This window comes from Chroicocephalus ridibundus, chromosome Z (assembly GCF_963924245.1).
Source record: "Chroicocephalus ridibundus chromosome Z, bChrRid1.1, whole genome shotgun sequence".
Lineage (NCBI taxonomy): Eukaryota > Metazoa > Chordata > Aves > Charadriiformes > Laridae > Chroicocephalus > Chroicocephalus ridibundus.
Window position 1 is genome coordinate 16,547,901 of NC_086316.1, and position 18,549 is coordinate 16,566,449.

An 18,549-nucleotide genomic window follows, 5' to 3' on the forward strand; every position below is an offset into this window, starting at 1 on the left:
TCAAGGACACTTCGTGATAGGAACTATACAGTGAATTCCAGACCATTTCAAATCAGGAATATATGATATTTCTACTAGAAAACAAAACTTGTATAAGAGCTTTCCAGTGCAATTAAGAGTTGCTTGGACTAGCACTGTTTGTACTGGAAAGAGAAAACGATGTGCAAAAGACAAGTCACTCCTTGCTTTTATTACTACAGAGGAAATCAATGTCCATCTCCTTTTATCAAGATAAAGATTAAGAATTAAAAGAAACAAACATAGTGACATCCCATACCACTCCTGAATGTGAAGAGTCATTGATACAGCTACAGGGCTTGTCTCAGAGTTCACAGGCTACCAGGCAGCTTGCATCAAGTTTCAATACCGCATAATAAACTCTCCTGAGCTGATGAACTCGGGGGTGCCAGCTCTTCCCTTTAACCTCAGCGTTAAAGAGACTATTGCTTTGGGGAGGAAGAGGAGGAAACTTTGGTGCCCTGCCAAGAATGCCAGCAAGCAGTTTTACCCATCATTTGGCTTCTAAATTATGCCGTGTGGCTGACACACTCCAAGCAACTGCCTTGCTGAAACAACACAAGCATGGGTCAAGTGTTGAAGAACTAGAGACAGACCTTCTCATAGAAGGTGGTCAGGGCTATCCAGAAAGTGCCCAGGTAGAATCATACAATGCTTTGCGTTGGAAGGGACCTTTAAAGGTCATCTAGTCCAACCACCCTGCCATGGGCAGAGGCATCTTCAACTAGATCGGGTTGCTCAGAGTCCCATCCAACCCATTATCCAGGAGGGCATCTATCACCTCTCTAGGCAAACTGTTCCAATGTTTCACCACCCTCATTGTAAAAAATGTCTTCCTTGTATCTAGTCTGAATCTACTCTCTTTAAGTTTAAAACCATTATCCCTTGTCCTCTCGCAACAGGCCCTGCTAAAAAGATCAGCTTGGGGTCCAACCGCTGTTAGGACAACCTGTGCCCTAACCCTCTCATCAGCAAAGCCTCTTGATCACGGATAGTTAAAAGGGGAAAAAGAGAGAGAAGCACAAACTTTCACAAACTTGCTTTTATAATATATAAAAGAGGAAAAATATTAAGCATATATTTTCTGGGTCAAGTTCATGTTACAGACCTAACTCTGCCACCGCCACCATCAAAAAGATACAATAAGAGGGGCAGGAAAAAAAGTCTCTTGATTGGTGCATGCCAAATATACAGTAATTTGAAGATGAGATGTAACATTAATATGCCAACCAGCTTATTCACAAATACTACATTTCAGCCTGTTTTCTATGACAGTCTGCAGGTTCAGCAAGCATTCACTGCAGCGTTTTTTAACCCATGTTGATATAAAACCTCCAACACCTGCAACTACAACCAAGGAATGATTTTCCAAAATCGGATTCTGATTTTTCCCCCCCTGTCCTCTCCAGAACTCCCACTGAACCCAACCACACCAAATTCTTCCCAGCTTGCCAAGCTCTTTCACATTTGTTAAAGTGTCTACGAGTCATTTGCAACAACATTCCTTAAAAGCTAATTCTCTGAGACACTCACACAAAAATCCATCAGACATTTCGGACAGCTGCATGAAACGGGGGGATTTATTATTATAAGGCAAGTGAAACAGCAACCAAACCTTCATGGTCTTTGTCTCGCACTTTGTTGGAGCCGCCCATTGCTTCTTGGGCAGGGAACAGAGGTAGGGAGAGAAAGAAAACAAAAAAGAGGTTGTGTCCCAGTACCGAAATCCTTCAGCTGCTGAAAAATGAGATGTTGCTGTTGTGTATACAAAGTATGAAGTCCAATACAGAACAGATTATCAGAAGGGGGGCTAGGCGGATTTGCCCTAACTCGAGTATCCTTTTTTTCTCTCTTCTGCTTTCAGTTCATGAGGAACTGACCCAACTAACCACCTGCACACAGATGAATCCAGCAGCCAGAGGAAGTGATTTAGGTCAGCAAACAAGGGCAACACCTGCTTGCCCAAGCAGAGACCTCTGCGAGCACCACAACCTGCCCATTCACCATCACAACCCATGAACGAAGCAGCTCCCCACGTTCTGAACTACAAAGCCAGTTTTATTTTTAGCACAGAAAGCTTCAAGAGAAGCTAATGACCTAAACCAGCATTTTTCCATTCCAGACAACCTGGCTTTAAAAACAAAAGCACACAAGAAAGTTTCATGAGCAGCCTGTCAACCGTTCTTGAAGTGGAAATGTTTAGAAACCATCACAGCAACGCACCAACACAACAACAAGGAAAAACAAGCATAACAACTGCCAAACTTGACTAAAACCACTTTTAATATACTCACATTTCCATTTAGTTTTCAAAGAACAAACACACATGCACTTCTAAGGCAAATCTAAGGAGTAAAAAACTTGTAATACAGCTTCAATTCCAAACTAACGAGGGAAAATAAAACTTCACATTTCACACCCCATCAAAGAGGGTTTGTTTTCACTGTTGTTTTGGTTTTTGTTGGGTGTTTTGGGGGTGGGGAGTTTTTTGCCTCTTTTTTTCTTTGTCTTTTTTTTTTGGTGTTTATGGGTTTTGGGGTTGGTTTTTTTTGGTTTGGTTTAGTTTTTACACATACCTCAGAGTAGGCAAACACTTAGGGGAGCGTAGGGGAGAGAAGGTTTGAATTTCTAAAAGTTCCTGAGACCTTACCAGTGAAACAAATAACGTCCCATGCAAACCACAAAAACACAAACTTGTTCAGAAGACTGATCCATGAAGTCTTGTTTTGAAACATCATGACTGGGATCCAGTTCTGGAATACTAAATGCAGATGATAATGATTAACAATAGTGCAAAAAAATTTTAAGTGCAGCCTGAAGAGTGAATTCATCAGGAATGACCTGAGGCTGGAGCAGCCATGGCATGCTTGTAACCCTGTGGGCCTTTACTTGACCCTGGGAAGCAAACCCTACTCTCAGGGATGAAAGTTTCCATGAAAACTCTGCTGAAAAATTATTCTCTGACAGTTTGACTTAGTATCAAATGACACACACACTCTGGTGAGCTTTAACAATTACCATCTTCTCCGGATGAAATCCAGAGGATGAAAAAAAACCCAACTCATTTCTGTAATACACTGACTATTGACATACTAGAAGGAACTATGAGAAGAAAAATCCCACCAGTCTTCCCTCTTACGTCAGACCTTTTCATAAATAAATAATAAATAATCTGAAAGGAGAGCAGGGAGATTAAGAAAACTTTCCACACGTTCTATAAACGATTATAATTTGGTTTTTGCTCTGTTATGTTTTTTAGGCAAATGCCAAGTTCAATATTTACTTCGACAGAGCCTGCACGCAAAACCATGTCTCCCATATGGCAGACTTCACTTGCACAGCAGACCAGGATTAATGCAACTTGGATGACCACGTCAAGGAGGACAAGATCATCCAGAAATAAAAGCATAATCCAGTATTTTCAAAACATAGTCATTATCGCTCAACACGGATAACACACAAGACTCTTTGCAGCTAAATACAGCAACGCTGAACTGCAAACAGCATTGAGGGCTGACACCACCACTCATATAAAACAAACTCTACCACAAAGCAAGGATTGTTAGATTTTATGTGTAAACAACAAACAATTAGATAAAATTCACGTGATAGAGCATGTAGAGAATGGGGACTGGGAAAAAAACAAAAAAAACCTACACTGACATCCGTGACTGATGCGAGTGGAAACATTAGGAAGTTCAAATCCAGGATTTTTACCATGCAAAAGCAAAGGAACAAATATTATTTTGAACAATGAATTATATTTAGAGCAAATTCACAAAAGAAGCAACTCACAAATGTTTGCAGCTCTGACACTCTGAATTAAACGAATGTTTCCCAGTTGGATTTGTACCATCCCCCCTAAAGGCCCTTGCAAAGATACCTATATCATCTGACGCATCGTTTCTTTTCCCGTGCTACAAGGGCTGATCGCCAGCATATTGAAACAGTAATAGATGCTAAATCTTAGTAACAGCATTTCCCACTATCTACATGTCCCTTTACTGTGCATTCTAAGACTTAGAGTAGTATTTCTTACTATTTCACTGGCAACTTTCAATGCCTCAGACACCTTTTTGACACATAAGTTATACCATTCAAGATGAAAAGTATGTGGGGAAGAGGAAGTGTGTAGCAAAACCTAGCAGCATTATCATCTAGACAAAGCAAACGTAAGAAAAACGAGCGGCTAACTTCTCTCTATCCAGTTCCTGTAAGTCAAGTTACATATTGTTTCGAACTTTCCCATCTCACCCCCTACACAGGTTTCCACAACATAAAGGAACTTGTAAAGCTTTTTAGAATACAAAGAAGGGAATTAGTTTCCCATCACAGGTTCCCAAACGTACACAATGTATTCCCATAAATGTGCTTTTAGTCAGTGAGGTCTGTAATGCACATGATTCTGATTTTACAGCCATGTCTCATTTGACTTTTGCATATGGCTCCTTAAGGTATTCATAGTGTTTTACTATTTCTCTACTAAGTTTCTCTCTCCTTCTTCCTTTTTTTTTTTTCCTTCTTTGTCATCCTTTCCCAAGTGGATATTACACTTTGTTTTCTCTTCAATTTAGCTTCTTAATAACTTCGGTGCATCCTATTGTCTTCTTTAGAGTTGATTAATCTTTCACATCCTTTAAAACCAACCTCTTAAGCATGAAGTCTTGTGGGAGAAAAAGTCACAGGGCATCTGAAAACAAGTACTTTATTAATTACTAAACTGAATAAGTTTGCTTTGTTACCAACAAGCAAATTCTTAAGATGCCGCAAGAAGACAAACACAGCCCCTTCACTAGGCAGAGAAGCTTCTGCATTTTCTCAGTACAGTGTAACTGCTGTAAAAACTTTGATGCTGTACAGAGTTTTTGTTTAGTATGACACATGGTATGATTTTCTGAGAGCACTGATATCAATCAGTCACGCCACTCCATTACTGCGAGGCTTCCAGGTAATGACACACAAGTAAGAACATCTAGTAATGTTCCAAGAATGCAAATAACTGCTCTTCAAAGACAGACTATCCACAGTTGCCCATAGCAGGGACTTTTCAAAGGAAATGCAACTTTGCCTTTGAGCAGCTATGAAACCCTCAGTGATGACTAACACAATTGATTTAAGCATTACGCTATTAACAAGCCACCACTGTACCATACCATGTTCATTAGTGATAAATCTGTGACATTATCCCAAGAAAGGGCCAAGGCAGCTTGTGCTTACTCACCCTTACAAGGCTGGGAGCAATACATGAGCATGGTATCTTGACATTCTTGAGGCACTTTTCATGAGACATGAAGTTACAAACTGTAGAAATAAAGTAAGAACCATGAGCAAGTCTTCACAAACATGGGACTTCGTGAAAAACAAACAAACACAAAAATCATATGGAGCCAAATACAATCAGGAACACATCTTTTTAATGACATTTGCTCTCCCTTAGGTTTGAGAACGTACATGACTGTCACAATTCTTGCAGTGGGTGAACTCCAGCTCATTTTGTTACTAAGATGTTGGCAATGGAAAAAGAAGGAGAGTTTATCCCAATGCATTACAGGCCTACAACAAGTCATGCCCTCCCACACTCTTTCTCCATAAGCACCAAAACGAGCTCTTACATTTCAAATGAGATTTTAAACAGTCGTAAGTCCAAAGCAGCTCTTTCATGTAGCCAATGCAGATGGACACGTTTGAAAGTGAATTATTCTATAAACTAGCGCATGTCACAGGAATAAATGGGAGAAAACATAGCATTGTTACCCACTGAGTGTAACGGATGAAGGAAACAAAATTAAAGGTCACCAGTTGCATGCAGCTTTGAAAGTCAAGAGCCACTAATTATTTCTTTAACTGTGGAAAAAACAGGTTTCGAATTCCACCCAAGCTCCACAAAGCATGCTTTCAATCAAGACAGTGTTTGAAAAAAATAATTTCTCATGGGGGTGATATTTTCCACAGCTTCTTACCACAGATTTACATTATGTTAAGCTGTGCAAGGAAAACAAGGGATTCTTTATTTCATTCCTACCGCTTTGCTTTTATAAGGAATTAATAAGCCAAGCAGCTATGGCTTTAGAGTCTTGCTCCTCTCAGAATTACCCTCTACCAGTTCAAGCGTGAAGCCTGGACACAGATGCTCAGGCCCTGACCTCTCCCATGGAAGCCCAGACCTCTCCCAGTGCCTGGGCAGAAGATCACTTGCCAGTGGCAACTGTTGCTGTACGCAGGAGGTTTTCGCACGTCCCTGCTTTTCAGAAGCACGCTGTACCGCTTCCGAAGTTTCACCAGCAACTGAGAAAAACCGCATGCGCACCAAGCTTCCCATCCGCAGCCCACTGCCGTTACTGATTGCATGTGCCAGTGCCATCAAAAGCAGACAATTTTCCTCTCCTCACCCTTCTCCAGCTCATTGACTCCTGATTTCACAACACTCCTTCTGCCATGCCAACTCAAGCATTAAAATCCAGGTCCGCTTCTCTATGTGGCTTACCGCCAGGCCATGCAAAGTAATCTTTCCTTTTTGTGGCACCAAAAAAAAAAAGAAAAAAAAAAAAAGATGACCCTTTTTACATTGGCGCTCATCTTAATGGGAGCAGCAGGCAGATGTATGTTTTTTATTAATCTGCAAGTCAGAAAAAGAAGCAGCGCTGCAAGCCACTACTGCCTACAAACATGTTATTCATCATCCGTGGTTGAACACAGAGCAATTACTGCACCGATGAAAGAAAGTGGGAACGGAGCAGATCCAAAACTTCTGCCAGCTGGGTGTTACGAAGTGTCATGTGCATCTTTAGGGTTGACAGCATTCCTGACTAAACGGGGCAGATAAGGGGTGGAAACAGTACGAAGGGACGATAAAGCAGATTCTCAGAGCTGGAAATGCAGATGCCCAACACATTTGGAGATGGTCACTGTGGAGGAAGGAGCACGCAGCCCATCAGCACAGAGGAGACCAAAGAGAACAAAGTGATTCTCCAGGCAGAGCAAAGACACATCTCCTGGTCCAGAAAACAGGTACAACCCCACACAGAGAACTGGTGAATTCTTAACACACTTATGTATGTTATCACAACATGGATGTAGATGGACATAACCTACTCTCTTCTCAGGTGTCTGCAGTATTTCTACTGACGCTTTTAGGAGGGTCAGCTGGTTACTGTGAAAGCAGGTCTGCAGACAGTGCAGGAGAAAAGCTACCTGCCTGTTGCTAGCTAGTCTGAAATTTACCACATATGCCCTGCCACCAGCAGAAGACATTCGCTCCATCCATTTATTTAGGTGACCTCTTCACTGTCTCACAGGTGGTGCCCAAAGGTCAGCTGAACCTGGCTAGATGATGGGGACCAACCTCTGCAGGCAGAAGGATAGTGACAAAGGCTCCCATGGCTCCAACCCACAAAAGGTGACAATATGAAGCTTCAAATATAAACAGGCAGCTGTCAAGAACTTCATAAAGGGGTGAGAGCTAGCCAAGGAGAATGCACCAGTGACTAATGAAATTCAGTGAAATGGCACTGTTTTCCCTCATTTTTCTGGTTCAGAAGCATGCAGGCGAGAAAGGAAAGAACAAGACAGCAAGGTGCTGCAGATTACTCCCCAAAATTTTTATGGTCTGCAAGAAGCAGCAGGCAACTGAAGTCTGCAAGACCAGTGTATCTCCAAGTGGCTACGAGCTTTATTTTAAGCACACACAAAATAACGCAACACACAAGTTACCCAAGCCCTATGCAAACACCTCAGAGAATTCAGAGAAGGAGGCTTTGAATCAGCCAACAGAAGCGAGGCTCCTTCCATGAGCATGGACCTTGAGAGATGTTCTCCCTTTATTCGGACAACTCAAGTCCCCACACAATACCACTCAATTTTCTCTTTGTGGTGACAAAAGCAACAAAACATGGTTCTGTATAAAGACAGCATCTCATGGCTCAGCTGAGGGAACATCAATAGAAAAATGTACTACAAAAGAATTCAAACTGGCAACTTCTAACAAGCAGTAAAATCAAAAGGTGAATGGAGGTTTCAGACAAGGAGTAAAATAGGTGCATAAAGGTTTTAACTGCTTGACTGAGTGCATGCAGAAAAAGACAGCATGCAAAATAATTGATTTCCTAAAATTACATGGGAAAGATCGAAGCATTTGCAAAGAATCAAGTTAAGGAATATCAGGAGACAAACAGCAGGAGATCAGTGGTGCCCAAACAGAGATTGTAACGTTCTACATGGAGGATTTTCATGTGTTTTTCAGGAGGTACTCACGCACCACTCCTCTGCTTGTCACATGCCTTGAATTCAGCAGGGAAGGATGCACTCTTGCTATGTGTCTTCTTCCTGTCCCACTAAATTCCTCAGGGGTTGAGATAACTCTTACAAGTCATCATTTCGTTTTTGTTTTCCACATTCCCCAAAAGAAATAAAGAAAAAAAAAACAACCAACCCACCAACAAGCCAAACTGAATCATGAACAATATTTAGGGAGGAATCCTGAATTTGCATCAGTATCCCCAGAGAGGCAACACAATTAAGCCTGAAGTTTGGACAGCCATGAGTAATTTGGTGTTTCTAAAGGGGTGATCTTTCATCAGGATAAACAAGCCAGAAGACACTATGTGAAGTTTCAAGAGATGAAATGCAAAATTTTGAGGAAAAAGCATGTAAAGGGAAAGGAAGATGACAGGCTGTTCTACTTCTAGCATGAAGATTTCTTCATACATACAAACACAGTGATGAGCTACCAGCAGACACATCTATGGACTGTAAGTCAAAACAAAGCAATTTCAATTACAGCTTTCGGATACTGTATACTAAACTGCTGGTTTCACTGGGCTTGAAAGGCTGGAGTGCTCAGTGCATCCTTCAGCTCAGCATTTTAAACACTGCCAAAAGTACCTAATAGCACAGATGAAGGGAGAGACAAACACTTGAGGTATGTTTGAAGAAAACAGTGCCTGCGACCTTCAAACTGGACTTTGAATACAAGGCACCTATACCCAGGTTTAAGCTGCATGAAGCTGTACAACATTGAGGGAAAACAAACATGTGATTTCAAGAGACATTGACAGAATCCACAAAATTGTTTCCTTGCAGGTTTGGGGGACTTTAGGTAGCCTCTCTGAGCACCTGACTTTATGGTCGGGTGTACAGCACCAACTGCATTAACAACTTTCCCTTGCTCTCCTCCTCTACTCAATAATAAGTGACTTCATTCACATGAAAAATTAGATAATCCTAATGCACAGCAAGAAGACAGGTGGCCATCAGGCACCACAGGATTGCTCCTGGCCCACATCGAGCTGAGATGTGGCTTTACAGCAGTCCCTGACCATAAGCCTTCACCTCCCAGGGCCACTTCCCTATCACATTTTGTTTGACTTAGTGATTTAGTAAAGAAAAAGGTAGTATGTATGTACGGCAACACTCAGTGAACATACAGCCAGTAGCTCTCCAACATATACGTGCAAGGAAACAGAAAACATCTCTCTCCAGCCCTCCCTAGAAAGCCAAGAGATAAAAGCTGGGCATCACTATAACTCATGAGCTGTGTAACCCTTGCTAGCAAAGCAAGGGCTATTTACACCCTCCAATATGCCACACTTTTTCCGTATAACCCTTTTTCTCTCTGTCCTCAAGACAGACTTTAAAGCAGATCCCAGAAGTGGGCAGAAGGAAAAGGTGGATTATGTCCTGTACAGACTCTAGCAACGTTTTAAGTGTCCCAAGCAAATGATGGCTGGGTGAGAATTGCTTATGAAATACCAAATTTAACACATAATCATCTCCCACTTTTGAATACCGCCCAGTCCTGAGCAAAATCATAGAAGGTGTTGAAAATTACTTCTGTTTCCTCTTTGAGATGTTCACCATAATTCAGTTTTGCTGTTTTTCAAATATAAATTTATTTGTAAGTTTATATTTTAACATGTTAATCTATTTAATTTTTTTATTTTAACTTTAACAATTGTATTTATGTATCGAATTTTACATTTGCTAAACACTTTTAACGGTAGAGCTACCAAGCTGCTCTCCAAAGAGAATCAAGGAATGTCAACACAAAGACCAAAATGGATTTGATCCTCCCCTGGAAGTGTGATCAGTTTAAGGCAAGACTCACTGTGGACCAATTCACACACATGTTCTTAACCCAAGAGCACTTCCCACATTTCCATGAGCACTTATTTTAAGCTTAACAGAAGCACCTGCAAAGTAAACTGCAATTCCTCCTCCTCCAACCCTCTGTTGTCTGGATTTGCTGTCCTGCCAATTGCCACCTGTCCCTCTGTCTCTCGTTCTTACTTCTCAACTAACTTGCGCCAGTACCACGAGCAGCAGTTACACTCTCTCCTTCTTCCAACAATTCCCTCCTGTTGTCTCCACTGCAGGGTGCTACGGACCCACGGGTTTTGCAGGAGGTGGTCTGGTGCTGACAGAGGAGCCATCACCCTTCTTGTTGACACAGGTCGCATGGAGACTCTCAAGAAGAGGACTCTCCTGCGCCCGAAGGCAGAGCAGGTTCCTGCAGCCGAGGGCTCTACCCATGCACACACTCACAGCACAGCAGACCCACAGCAAACTTCAGTAACTCCCAAGAAACAATGCAGTGTTTTGGCCAACTGCCCGTCACAGAGCCAGCTCTGGCAAAATTTCATACCCTGACATGAAGTGACAACACCGCAACTCCTCGATATTGCCCCGATGACTTGGAAAATAATGATTTACTTTTGTTCAGCGTTATATGTGAGTGCCATAACTCACTCACTTGCATTTTATTCACCTGCACAAATTGTAACTTCCAGCAAGTGCCTGCCAACGTTTCTTCTAATCTTTCAACAAAGGTTATAGATTACTGAATGTCCTATCTGACTAAAGGGCTTATTCTTGTTTTTAAAACAAACCATTAGCTCAGCCAGGAATGGCCTAGTAACTCAGAATTGTTTTCCCAGCTATCAGTGCACAATAAATTTTTCAGTTCTGGAAAAATTGAAGTGCAATGCATTAAAGAACATACTCAGCTCATTAATGCAAATATAAATAAAACTAAATGAAAAGCAGTAATTCTCTGGGGCATCTTGTTAAATGTAAGACTTGGAAGAAGTCCCTGCCTTGGAGAGTTTACTTGACTGGATGGCCTGGTACACGTAGGAGTATTACATAAATGAAAACTCTCTAAAATCCTCTACAATAAGCCCTATAAATTTACATAAACTACATGAAAGAATTACAAGGGGGATTAAAAAAAAAAAAGGAAACAAAAATGCCTTCTTGAAGATCTAATACTGCATGAAATTCCTATGGACTTGCCAGCAGCTCAGCCACTGTATAGACAGTATAAGTTAAACTGTAATTTTATATTGTGGCACAGAGGTGGCTTTTGTGCCACTCCTCCCCATTCCTTTCCTAGTAACGTCTAGTATTTAATTTGCCTTTTTTTTTTTTTTGACAATTACACACTGGGCATATATTTCCTTGGATGCATCATTACAACTCTTAACTTCATTTCTTGCCCGATCTGTAAAAGCTGACTCAAGGCTCATCAACTTGTAAGAGTATTTTTCCCCTCTTCATATATGTCACTTCACATTCATTGACCCCAGGCAATAAAGTGTAGATTAAAATTCATTCACTTAAAAGATTCTTCTGCATTCCTTAGCAGCTGATGTCTAATGAACTCTCAGATCTCTGCTACCCTTTGTAGAGGGGGTGGTGGGCTGTTAACAAGAGCCGAGTAGTAACATATGCCCTACTAAGCCATTGCTGCCATCAATCCACCTGCAACCTTGTTTGAGTTCATTGCTTCCCTCTATGGCTTCTGTTTGCCACCTAAACCCAGGCCTGCAGTCAGTATGGTTTTATTTTAGTGTTTCACGTACTGAATGCCAACTTTCAGTTCCAGAGGGAACCTTCCATGGGCAGTACCCTCGGTTATACCTGTCTTCTGCTAAGATGCTCAGGAAAACAAGACAAAGAAACGGCTGTGGTTATGGCTGGCAACTGACTCTGGCACTAGACCACCCTTTGGGTGGCCAGAGGAACGTTGTCCACGTTTTCTTGAGCGCATTGAAATTGTACAGGGAAAAAAAAAAAAAAGCTTCTACCAGACTAAATATTGGGTAGCTTTTTTTCCAACAACATGTGTCTGCAATTGTTATAGATGATGCCCATACAAACATGTCATCTTTAAAAGATTATCTTAAAAGAAAAAAAGAAACACAGTAGATGGAGAACCACAGACAAAGTCCTCATCAGGTATCTACAGTGCAACTTTACCTCTCCTATCCTGAACTGGAATGTGTCTCTGTCCTCAAAATGTATTTTAGGCCTAAAAGTTTGAAGCATTCATTTTAAAAAATCAAACACATTTACAAATAGCTTCCTGGACCAGACGCAGGTGGTACAATTGTGTTCTCCTAATCTCAGCTTTACGGCAACTTCCACTCTTTATCATAAACCCCCATACCCCCAGGTTCTCTCCTCCTTTTTCACATGACAATCTTCAAGTCATTACTGTATTTTATACATCAAATAAAACTCACCTGTAATCAAACTTTTCTTTTTCCATCTGAACAAATCCCAGCAGCTGCAAGGAGCAAGCCAACTGAAGGTGGGCAGGTCTCTGAAAAACCAAGACCATGCCCCTTAACGCTTCCTTCCCACCACACATTTCCAGACTTAGCCATGGGAAGACTGCAAGAGGCCACCATTGCCCCAGAGTTTGTGCCCCAAGAGAGGGGCAACTGTTTGAAGAGAAAAGGTACACAAAAAGTCCAGCTCCTTAGAGGTGGCAAAAGGATAAGTTCACAGGTATGTACCTTGTGATAACTTTGGTCAGAGTCCGCATTGCTAGCGGATGGGTCCAAGAGCCACCTGTCTTCTGGCTGCAAACTCCAGTGTGTTAAGCACCAGGAATGCGACTCTGCTGCTGTTTCCCCATAGAATTTTTGGGGTTAGAATCCTTGGGAAAGTGACAGCACAGGCACTTTTTGTATTACCACGTGCCTGGTGCAACAGACCACCAACCCCCACGACGAAATCAGAGCCATCAAGTTTATCAGCAGCTTCAGGGCAGCACTGAGGCTGTGCAGCGCAGCTTGAAGCCTTGTGCTTCAGAGCAAAGGTGACTATGTTTTAAATGCCACAGGTACCATAGAAAGAATAATGGCTTATGCCATTTACTCCAGAGGGGTAATTCACTCTAGCAGGGTGAATTTTTCAATTCCTTTTCAACACTTTCAGTGATTCTCATTAACTCCAGTAGAGAGCATTACTGTTAAGTGTGCTGTACATGTAATTACATAGCCTGAAGAGTTAAGGTCAGACTCTCACATGCTGTAAATCAGCACAACTCCTTTCAGCTTGCTAAAGCACAACAATTTACAAAAGCCAAGATTCTTTTACTTCAGGTCAATACACCAGATTATAAATTAGACCAGGTAACATATATCTTGTTTTCATCAAGAGGAAAGAATGAATTAGGGGTAAATTATACCCTCAAAAACATTCCCAGGCTTCCTATAAGGTTTACCGATGAGAAGAGATATCTGTCAGTACTTCTAGCAACATAAATATTTCTCTTAAACCGACACAATTATTACAAATCTTAGTTCTGTACATCACCAACTTACAGAAGGCATCAACAATCCAGAACAAGAGGGAGCATTTGAATTTGCCTGTGCTACATCACGCCATTATTGCAACCTATTCTGCAATTAGAGGCATTTCCTCTCCTCAAAGTCAGAGCTATTCTTCAGAACAGGAATGTTCCTCAGAATTACAAAATGTTCTACTCCAGACGCCAAGCCTGAGAATGCTACAAATTCAGCAATTAACAGGGAAGTCTTGGCATTTATCAAAAAATATGACTGTGGGAATTCAGAGGTCTTGCATGATTTGCTCGTGAGAAGACACCTGCTGGGAAGGAAGAGATGAGGACATTCCAGAGCCCAAACGATGAGGAAAGCATTGGGATTCCATCCTTTTCTTCTTAGATCTGCAAACCAAAACTCATTCCAAGCAGAAAGATAAAAGAGTAGTAACAACTCTGTTCAGCTGACTGCAAGTATTCTCACGTTTTATAGTTTAAACAGTGTGTTATTTCTGTGCCACATACCTACACCATCAAAATAATTTCTACAAAGATATTCACTACTTTGGGCATGAATCTCAGTATGTCCCAGAAGTAACTGTAGCGAAAACATGTAGGTAACACACTAATTTTTACAGAAAACTGAAAACTGGGCAGCAAGCAACCTCAAGAGCTCAGCTAGTCTGTCCTTCTGTGTTCCTGACAAATGTCAGCAAAACTGCTCCAAAAACCCACCCAGAAGAGACAACACACAGCCCCTCCGCGCTGCCAACTCTGTGTCCTCCAAAGTCCTTACAGCTAGGAGCCTGGTGCTTGATGTCCAAACCAAACCTCCCTTATTACAACTCATCTCCAAGCATTTCTTGCCCTGCGTACTAAAGCCATGAAGAGCTGTTTATTTTCCTTCCTCTTTGCAACTATTTCTGCAGCTAGGTACCTTAAGCGAGGCAAGGCGCTGGTTATTTTAGCAAGTCAAAGAGGCTTATTTTGGGAACTTGCTGACAGCAGAACAGAAAGGACCGCAAAAAACACATAGGTGGAAAATCTCACCTAGTCTTTCAACTGGTTATTCTCATCCCTCCACCCACCAAAAGAAGAAAAAAAAGAAAAAAAAGGTAGTGCTCAGCAAGAGAAAAACCAGCTCTTTTTAAAAGCACTGGCAATCACTGGTAGAATAAGAGAAAACAACATGTTCTCTTATTACCCCTCTTATTGAAGAAGAGAATGCAAACATCTGTTCAGTCCAGCCACTTTCCCCAGGGTTACCCTGAAGCACAGCAGGGCCCTCTGCCTTCTGGTGGATCACCAAACCAAACTGCTGTAGTCCAGGATGTGGAAAGGCTTCCAAAATTCCCATTTTGTTTGCCAGCATTTGTAGAGATGTCTCAGCTTCCACCTTGGTTCTGCCAGGACTCTCAGTCGTGAAACGACAGCGCTGGTTATGAGCGCTCAGGGAAGGAGGACGGGTGCAGAAGAGCCAAACATGGAAGAATCAGCTTGCTTAAACTAGTTTAATAAAAGTACAGCCATGCACACGATGGCAAGGATACCCAGTGCATGAGGCGTAGCTACTGCGGTGTACTTAAAAGAGGGAAGGAGGAAGGACAACTGCCTATAGATGGACAGAGCAAAACAAACAAGAAATCAAGCAAAGCCAGGGAGTAAACCAAAGCGTCAAAGCTGTTATACAAGACGACAATAACAGTCTCTACTTTCCAAACAATGAATCAGTGAGACTTAAAGGGCATATCAGCACCAAAACAATTCAGGCCAAGTCAGTCTATCAAAACTCTATCAAAATAAATTTTTATTTTGGTCAAAACTAAGTACATTACTTCCTCCTCTCCTCCTGCTCTTCCACAGCACATGCCTGACATGACAGAAGCCAGAATACAGGCTTAATCTTCCATCCCCTTAATCCCCTTTACCCTGTAGGGGCTTTTTCACTCGCTCCTAAAGTTGTCGTCGATCCTGCAAGCAGGCTGTTTTGTTCAGCAGGACTGCCTTTGAGTTCACTGAAGAGATCCATTGATAACTGGAAGACAACAGCTTCAAGGAAATGCCCACAGGCTAAGTAGTCATAGACCGGAGAAAAAGACTTTTTTTAATAAAAAAAAAGTCTCAATCTTTTTAAATTACTATATAAAACACACTGCTATCAGACTGCTTATGCAGACAGGACCATTCAAGCTGATGGAGGAGGAGATGCTATTTTCATGAGTAACTTAAAAGCAATGCTCTCTTTTCACTGGAAGTTTGTGGGACTTAACTTTTACATTTGTTACACAGCTTTGAGCTCCTTTTCCATTGTCGCAGGTTGCCAACACAGACACATTTAGCTTTTTTTGTTTAGGACCATGACCACAGGCCAGCCTGAATACTGTGACTGTTCACCGAAAGGAATGCTGGATGCAGTGCATGGACCTTGCCAGCTTATTTCCCAATTCATCAGAAACATGCGAAGACCTGCATGCAATAGTGGTGTGCTCTCAGACAAAAACACAACCTAGTTTAAGTTTAGAAGTCTGTTGTGCAATGCTTGCTAAATGTCACCAGGAAAGTTGTCACTAGAAGCTTTGGTCTTCCCAGAACAGTTCAAACAATGGCAAGACAGGAATGGAAAAATCTCTGACAGCTTTAAGAACAGGCGTTAAAAACAAACACCCTCCTCTCTCACTGCGCTGAGAGACCTTGGGCCTTTGCTTGTCTTACAGTTCAATGAGACCACATTGTGGATCATCTTCCCCTGAAAATCCAGAAGAAATAAGAAAGCTGTTAAGGTTCTCCGAATACTTACCAAACATCCTTATAGATCACTTGTACTTGCCAGAACCTTTCTCTCTTCAGGTCTCTCTGGTCTTACCAACTAACCAGCCATACCTGCCTCTGCTTTCAAGGGAGACACCAGCATATATCCTGTCTGATAAAAATGCAGTTCCCCCTCCCTGCACTGAATTTTGGATTGCACTGAATTTTTTATTTTCAGAACTGCGTACACGAGAGCAAACTCTATTTATAGGTGCAGATACCCAAAAAAAATGTTTTTTTAACATGTGAGCTCTGTAATTTCAAGGCAGCACATTTGAATTGCTATTCATTAGTATGTCAGATATGCTGTTAGGAAATAACATAGCAACAAGTCAAGTGAAAACAAGACAAGCTACTGAATAACGAAACAGTCAAATGAGTTCAATGATATACTTGAACCATCAATCATAAAAGCACCAATCTGGGCACAGTAGGTTTGCTTGAACGGTGGTAGCCTTGCAAAGCGTGTGGGCTACCCTAAGAACCTTTCTCTCTCACCAATAAGGCTGTAAATATTCTGAAGTCTAACAACAAACTCTTATCTTGCTTCTCCATCTTGGAGAACATATATCCTGGAGCTTATACATCCTGATACAGTAAGCCCAGTACTGACAAATGAACTGACAGAAGAACTTCACCTGTCAGAAAAGCACCCTCCCCATCTCCTGACTTCACATAGAGCAGGTTTCCTAAATCCTGCTAAGCAGGCGAAGCTAGCGCACCTACAGCTGGAGAGACGACAAAGGCACCTACACTGCGTGCTCAGTTCCACCAGGGCTTCGCGCTCCAAGGAGCAAATAACAACTGCACAAGCAAGCTATACCTCAGTAGCAAAAGTACTCCCTTTGGTCAAAAGGCTTTTCTAGGCCATAATCACAGCCAGCAGAATTCCCAGACATCCTAACAGCTGCACCTATACAAAGAGGGGTCCACTCTCTCCACTTAACGTGCTGCAGTCCACTCTCCTGCCATTGTTGTACAGTATGGTCAATAACGGTATGGCCTGGCTGAATATGGGCTTCAATGAAACAAACTGGTTGGATGGTTGTATCCAAAGGGTAGTAGTCAACAGCAGAATGTCCAGATGGAGATCAGTGACAAGTGGTATCCTTCAGGGGCCGTACTGGGACCAGTACTGTCCAATATCTGGGATACAACAGTGTGATTGAGTGCACTCTCAGCAAGTTTGCAGATGAGACCAAGCTGAGTGGTGCAGTTGTGTCATGAAATGTTAATTTAGGACCCCGTCCAACTTAGAGGTAGCATCAATTTAAGATTTACTAACACAGGATTAGGTGGTATGATTTTTAACAATACTTAACTATCAGCCAATGATCATAGTGATTTAACAAAAGTTTCTATAATCAACACAGTGACTTAGTTAAAGATTTGAAAATGGCAAGGTTCACCCAAAACTTACCACAGTTTCCTAAATCAAAGCATACACACACAAACATGAGACTTACAACAGAGCTTCCTAAATCAACACACACACACACACATAGAGATATAGAGGTTAACCTATATAATTGTTTCTCTTCTTGCAAAAAGTAGTAAATTATTGGTACCAAACCATATTTGAAACCTTGAGAAATCCAACAGTAGTGAATTACTCACTCTTTTTCCTTCGTCAGCATTTGTCAGCAGACAACCTCTGAAATCCTCATGAAACCTACCTCTGAAATCCTCGAGAAATCTACCCTGAGAGGTGTCCCAGCACAGGGGGAGATACTGGGTCACAGCCTGCTGCGATCCCGGAGAGCTCAAAGTGTCTCACTTACGATCGCCATGTATAGGATTGAGAGATGATTGACTTTGGTCAGTATTATCTAATAATAATAATAATAATAATAATAATAATAATAATAATAATAATAATAATAATAATAATAATAATAATAATAATAATAATAATTCAGAGTGGGCTACAATCCAGGCAACAGGAGTTTCAGGCATGGTTAGGGAGTGCCTAATCGTCCTAGGACAAGACAGTACACCTGACTGTGCAAACTCACTGCACCTGCAACCAAGATAAGAAAGTGCCAAACAGTCCCAGCCCACAGACAAGAACGTTGGCCTGTCCCAACATCTCAATGTGGCCCACTGGGGTCTGCACCACCTGAGGGTGGTGGGAGGGTCCCTGAGGGACAGGA

The 18,549-nt window shown here is 41.7% G+C and overlaps 1 protein-coding gene across 3 annotated transcripts in view; it reads right to left on the reverse strand.

The window, feature by feature from the left end:
* Nucleotides 1-18,549, reverse strand: part of DGKQ (diacylglycerol kinase theta) — a 99,292-nt gene that overhangs the window by 65,836 nt on the left and 14,907 nt on the right. For all 3 annotated transcript variants that reach the window (XM_063319819.1, XM_063319820.1, XM_063319818.1), the window contains exon 2: nucleotides 5,240-5,319. In XM_063319819.1, coding sequence (XP_063175889.1) covers nucleotides 5,240-5,319 — 80 coding nt within the window. The remainder of the gene's footprint in view (nucleotides 1-5,239; nucleotides 5,320-18,549) is intronic.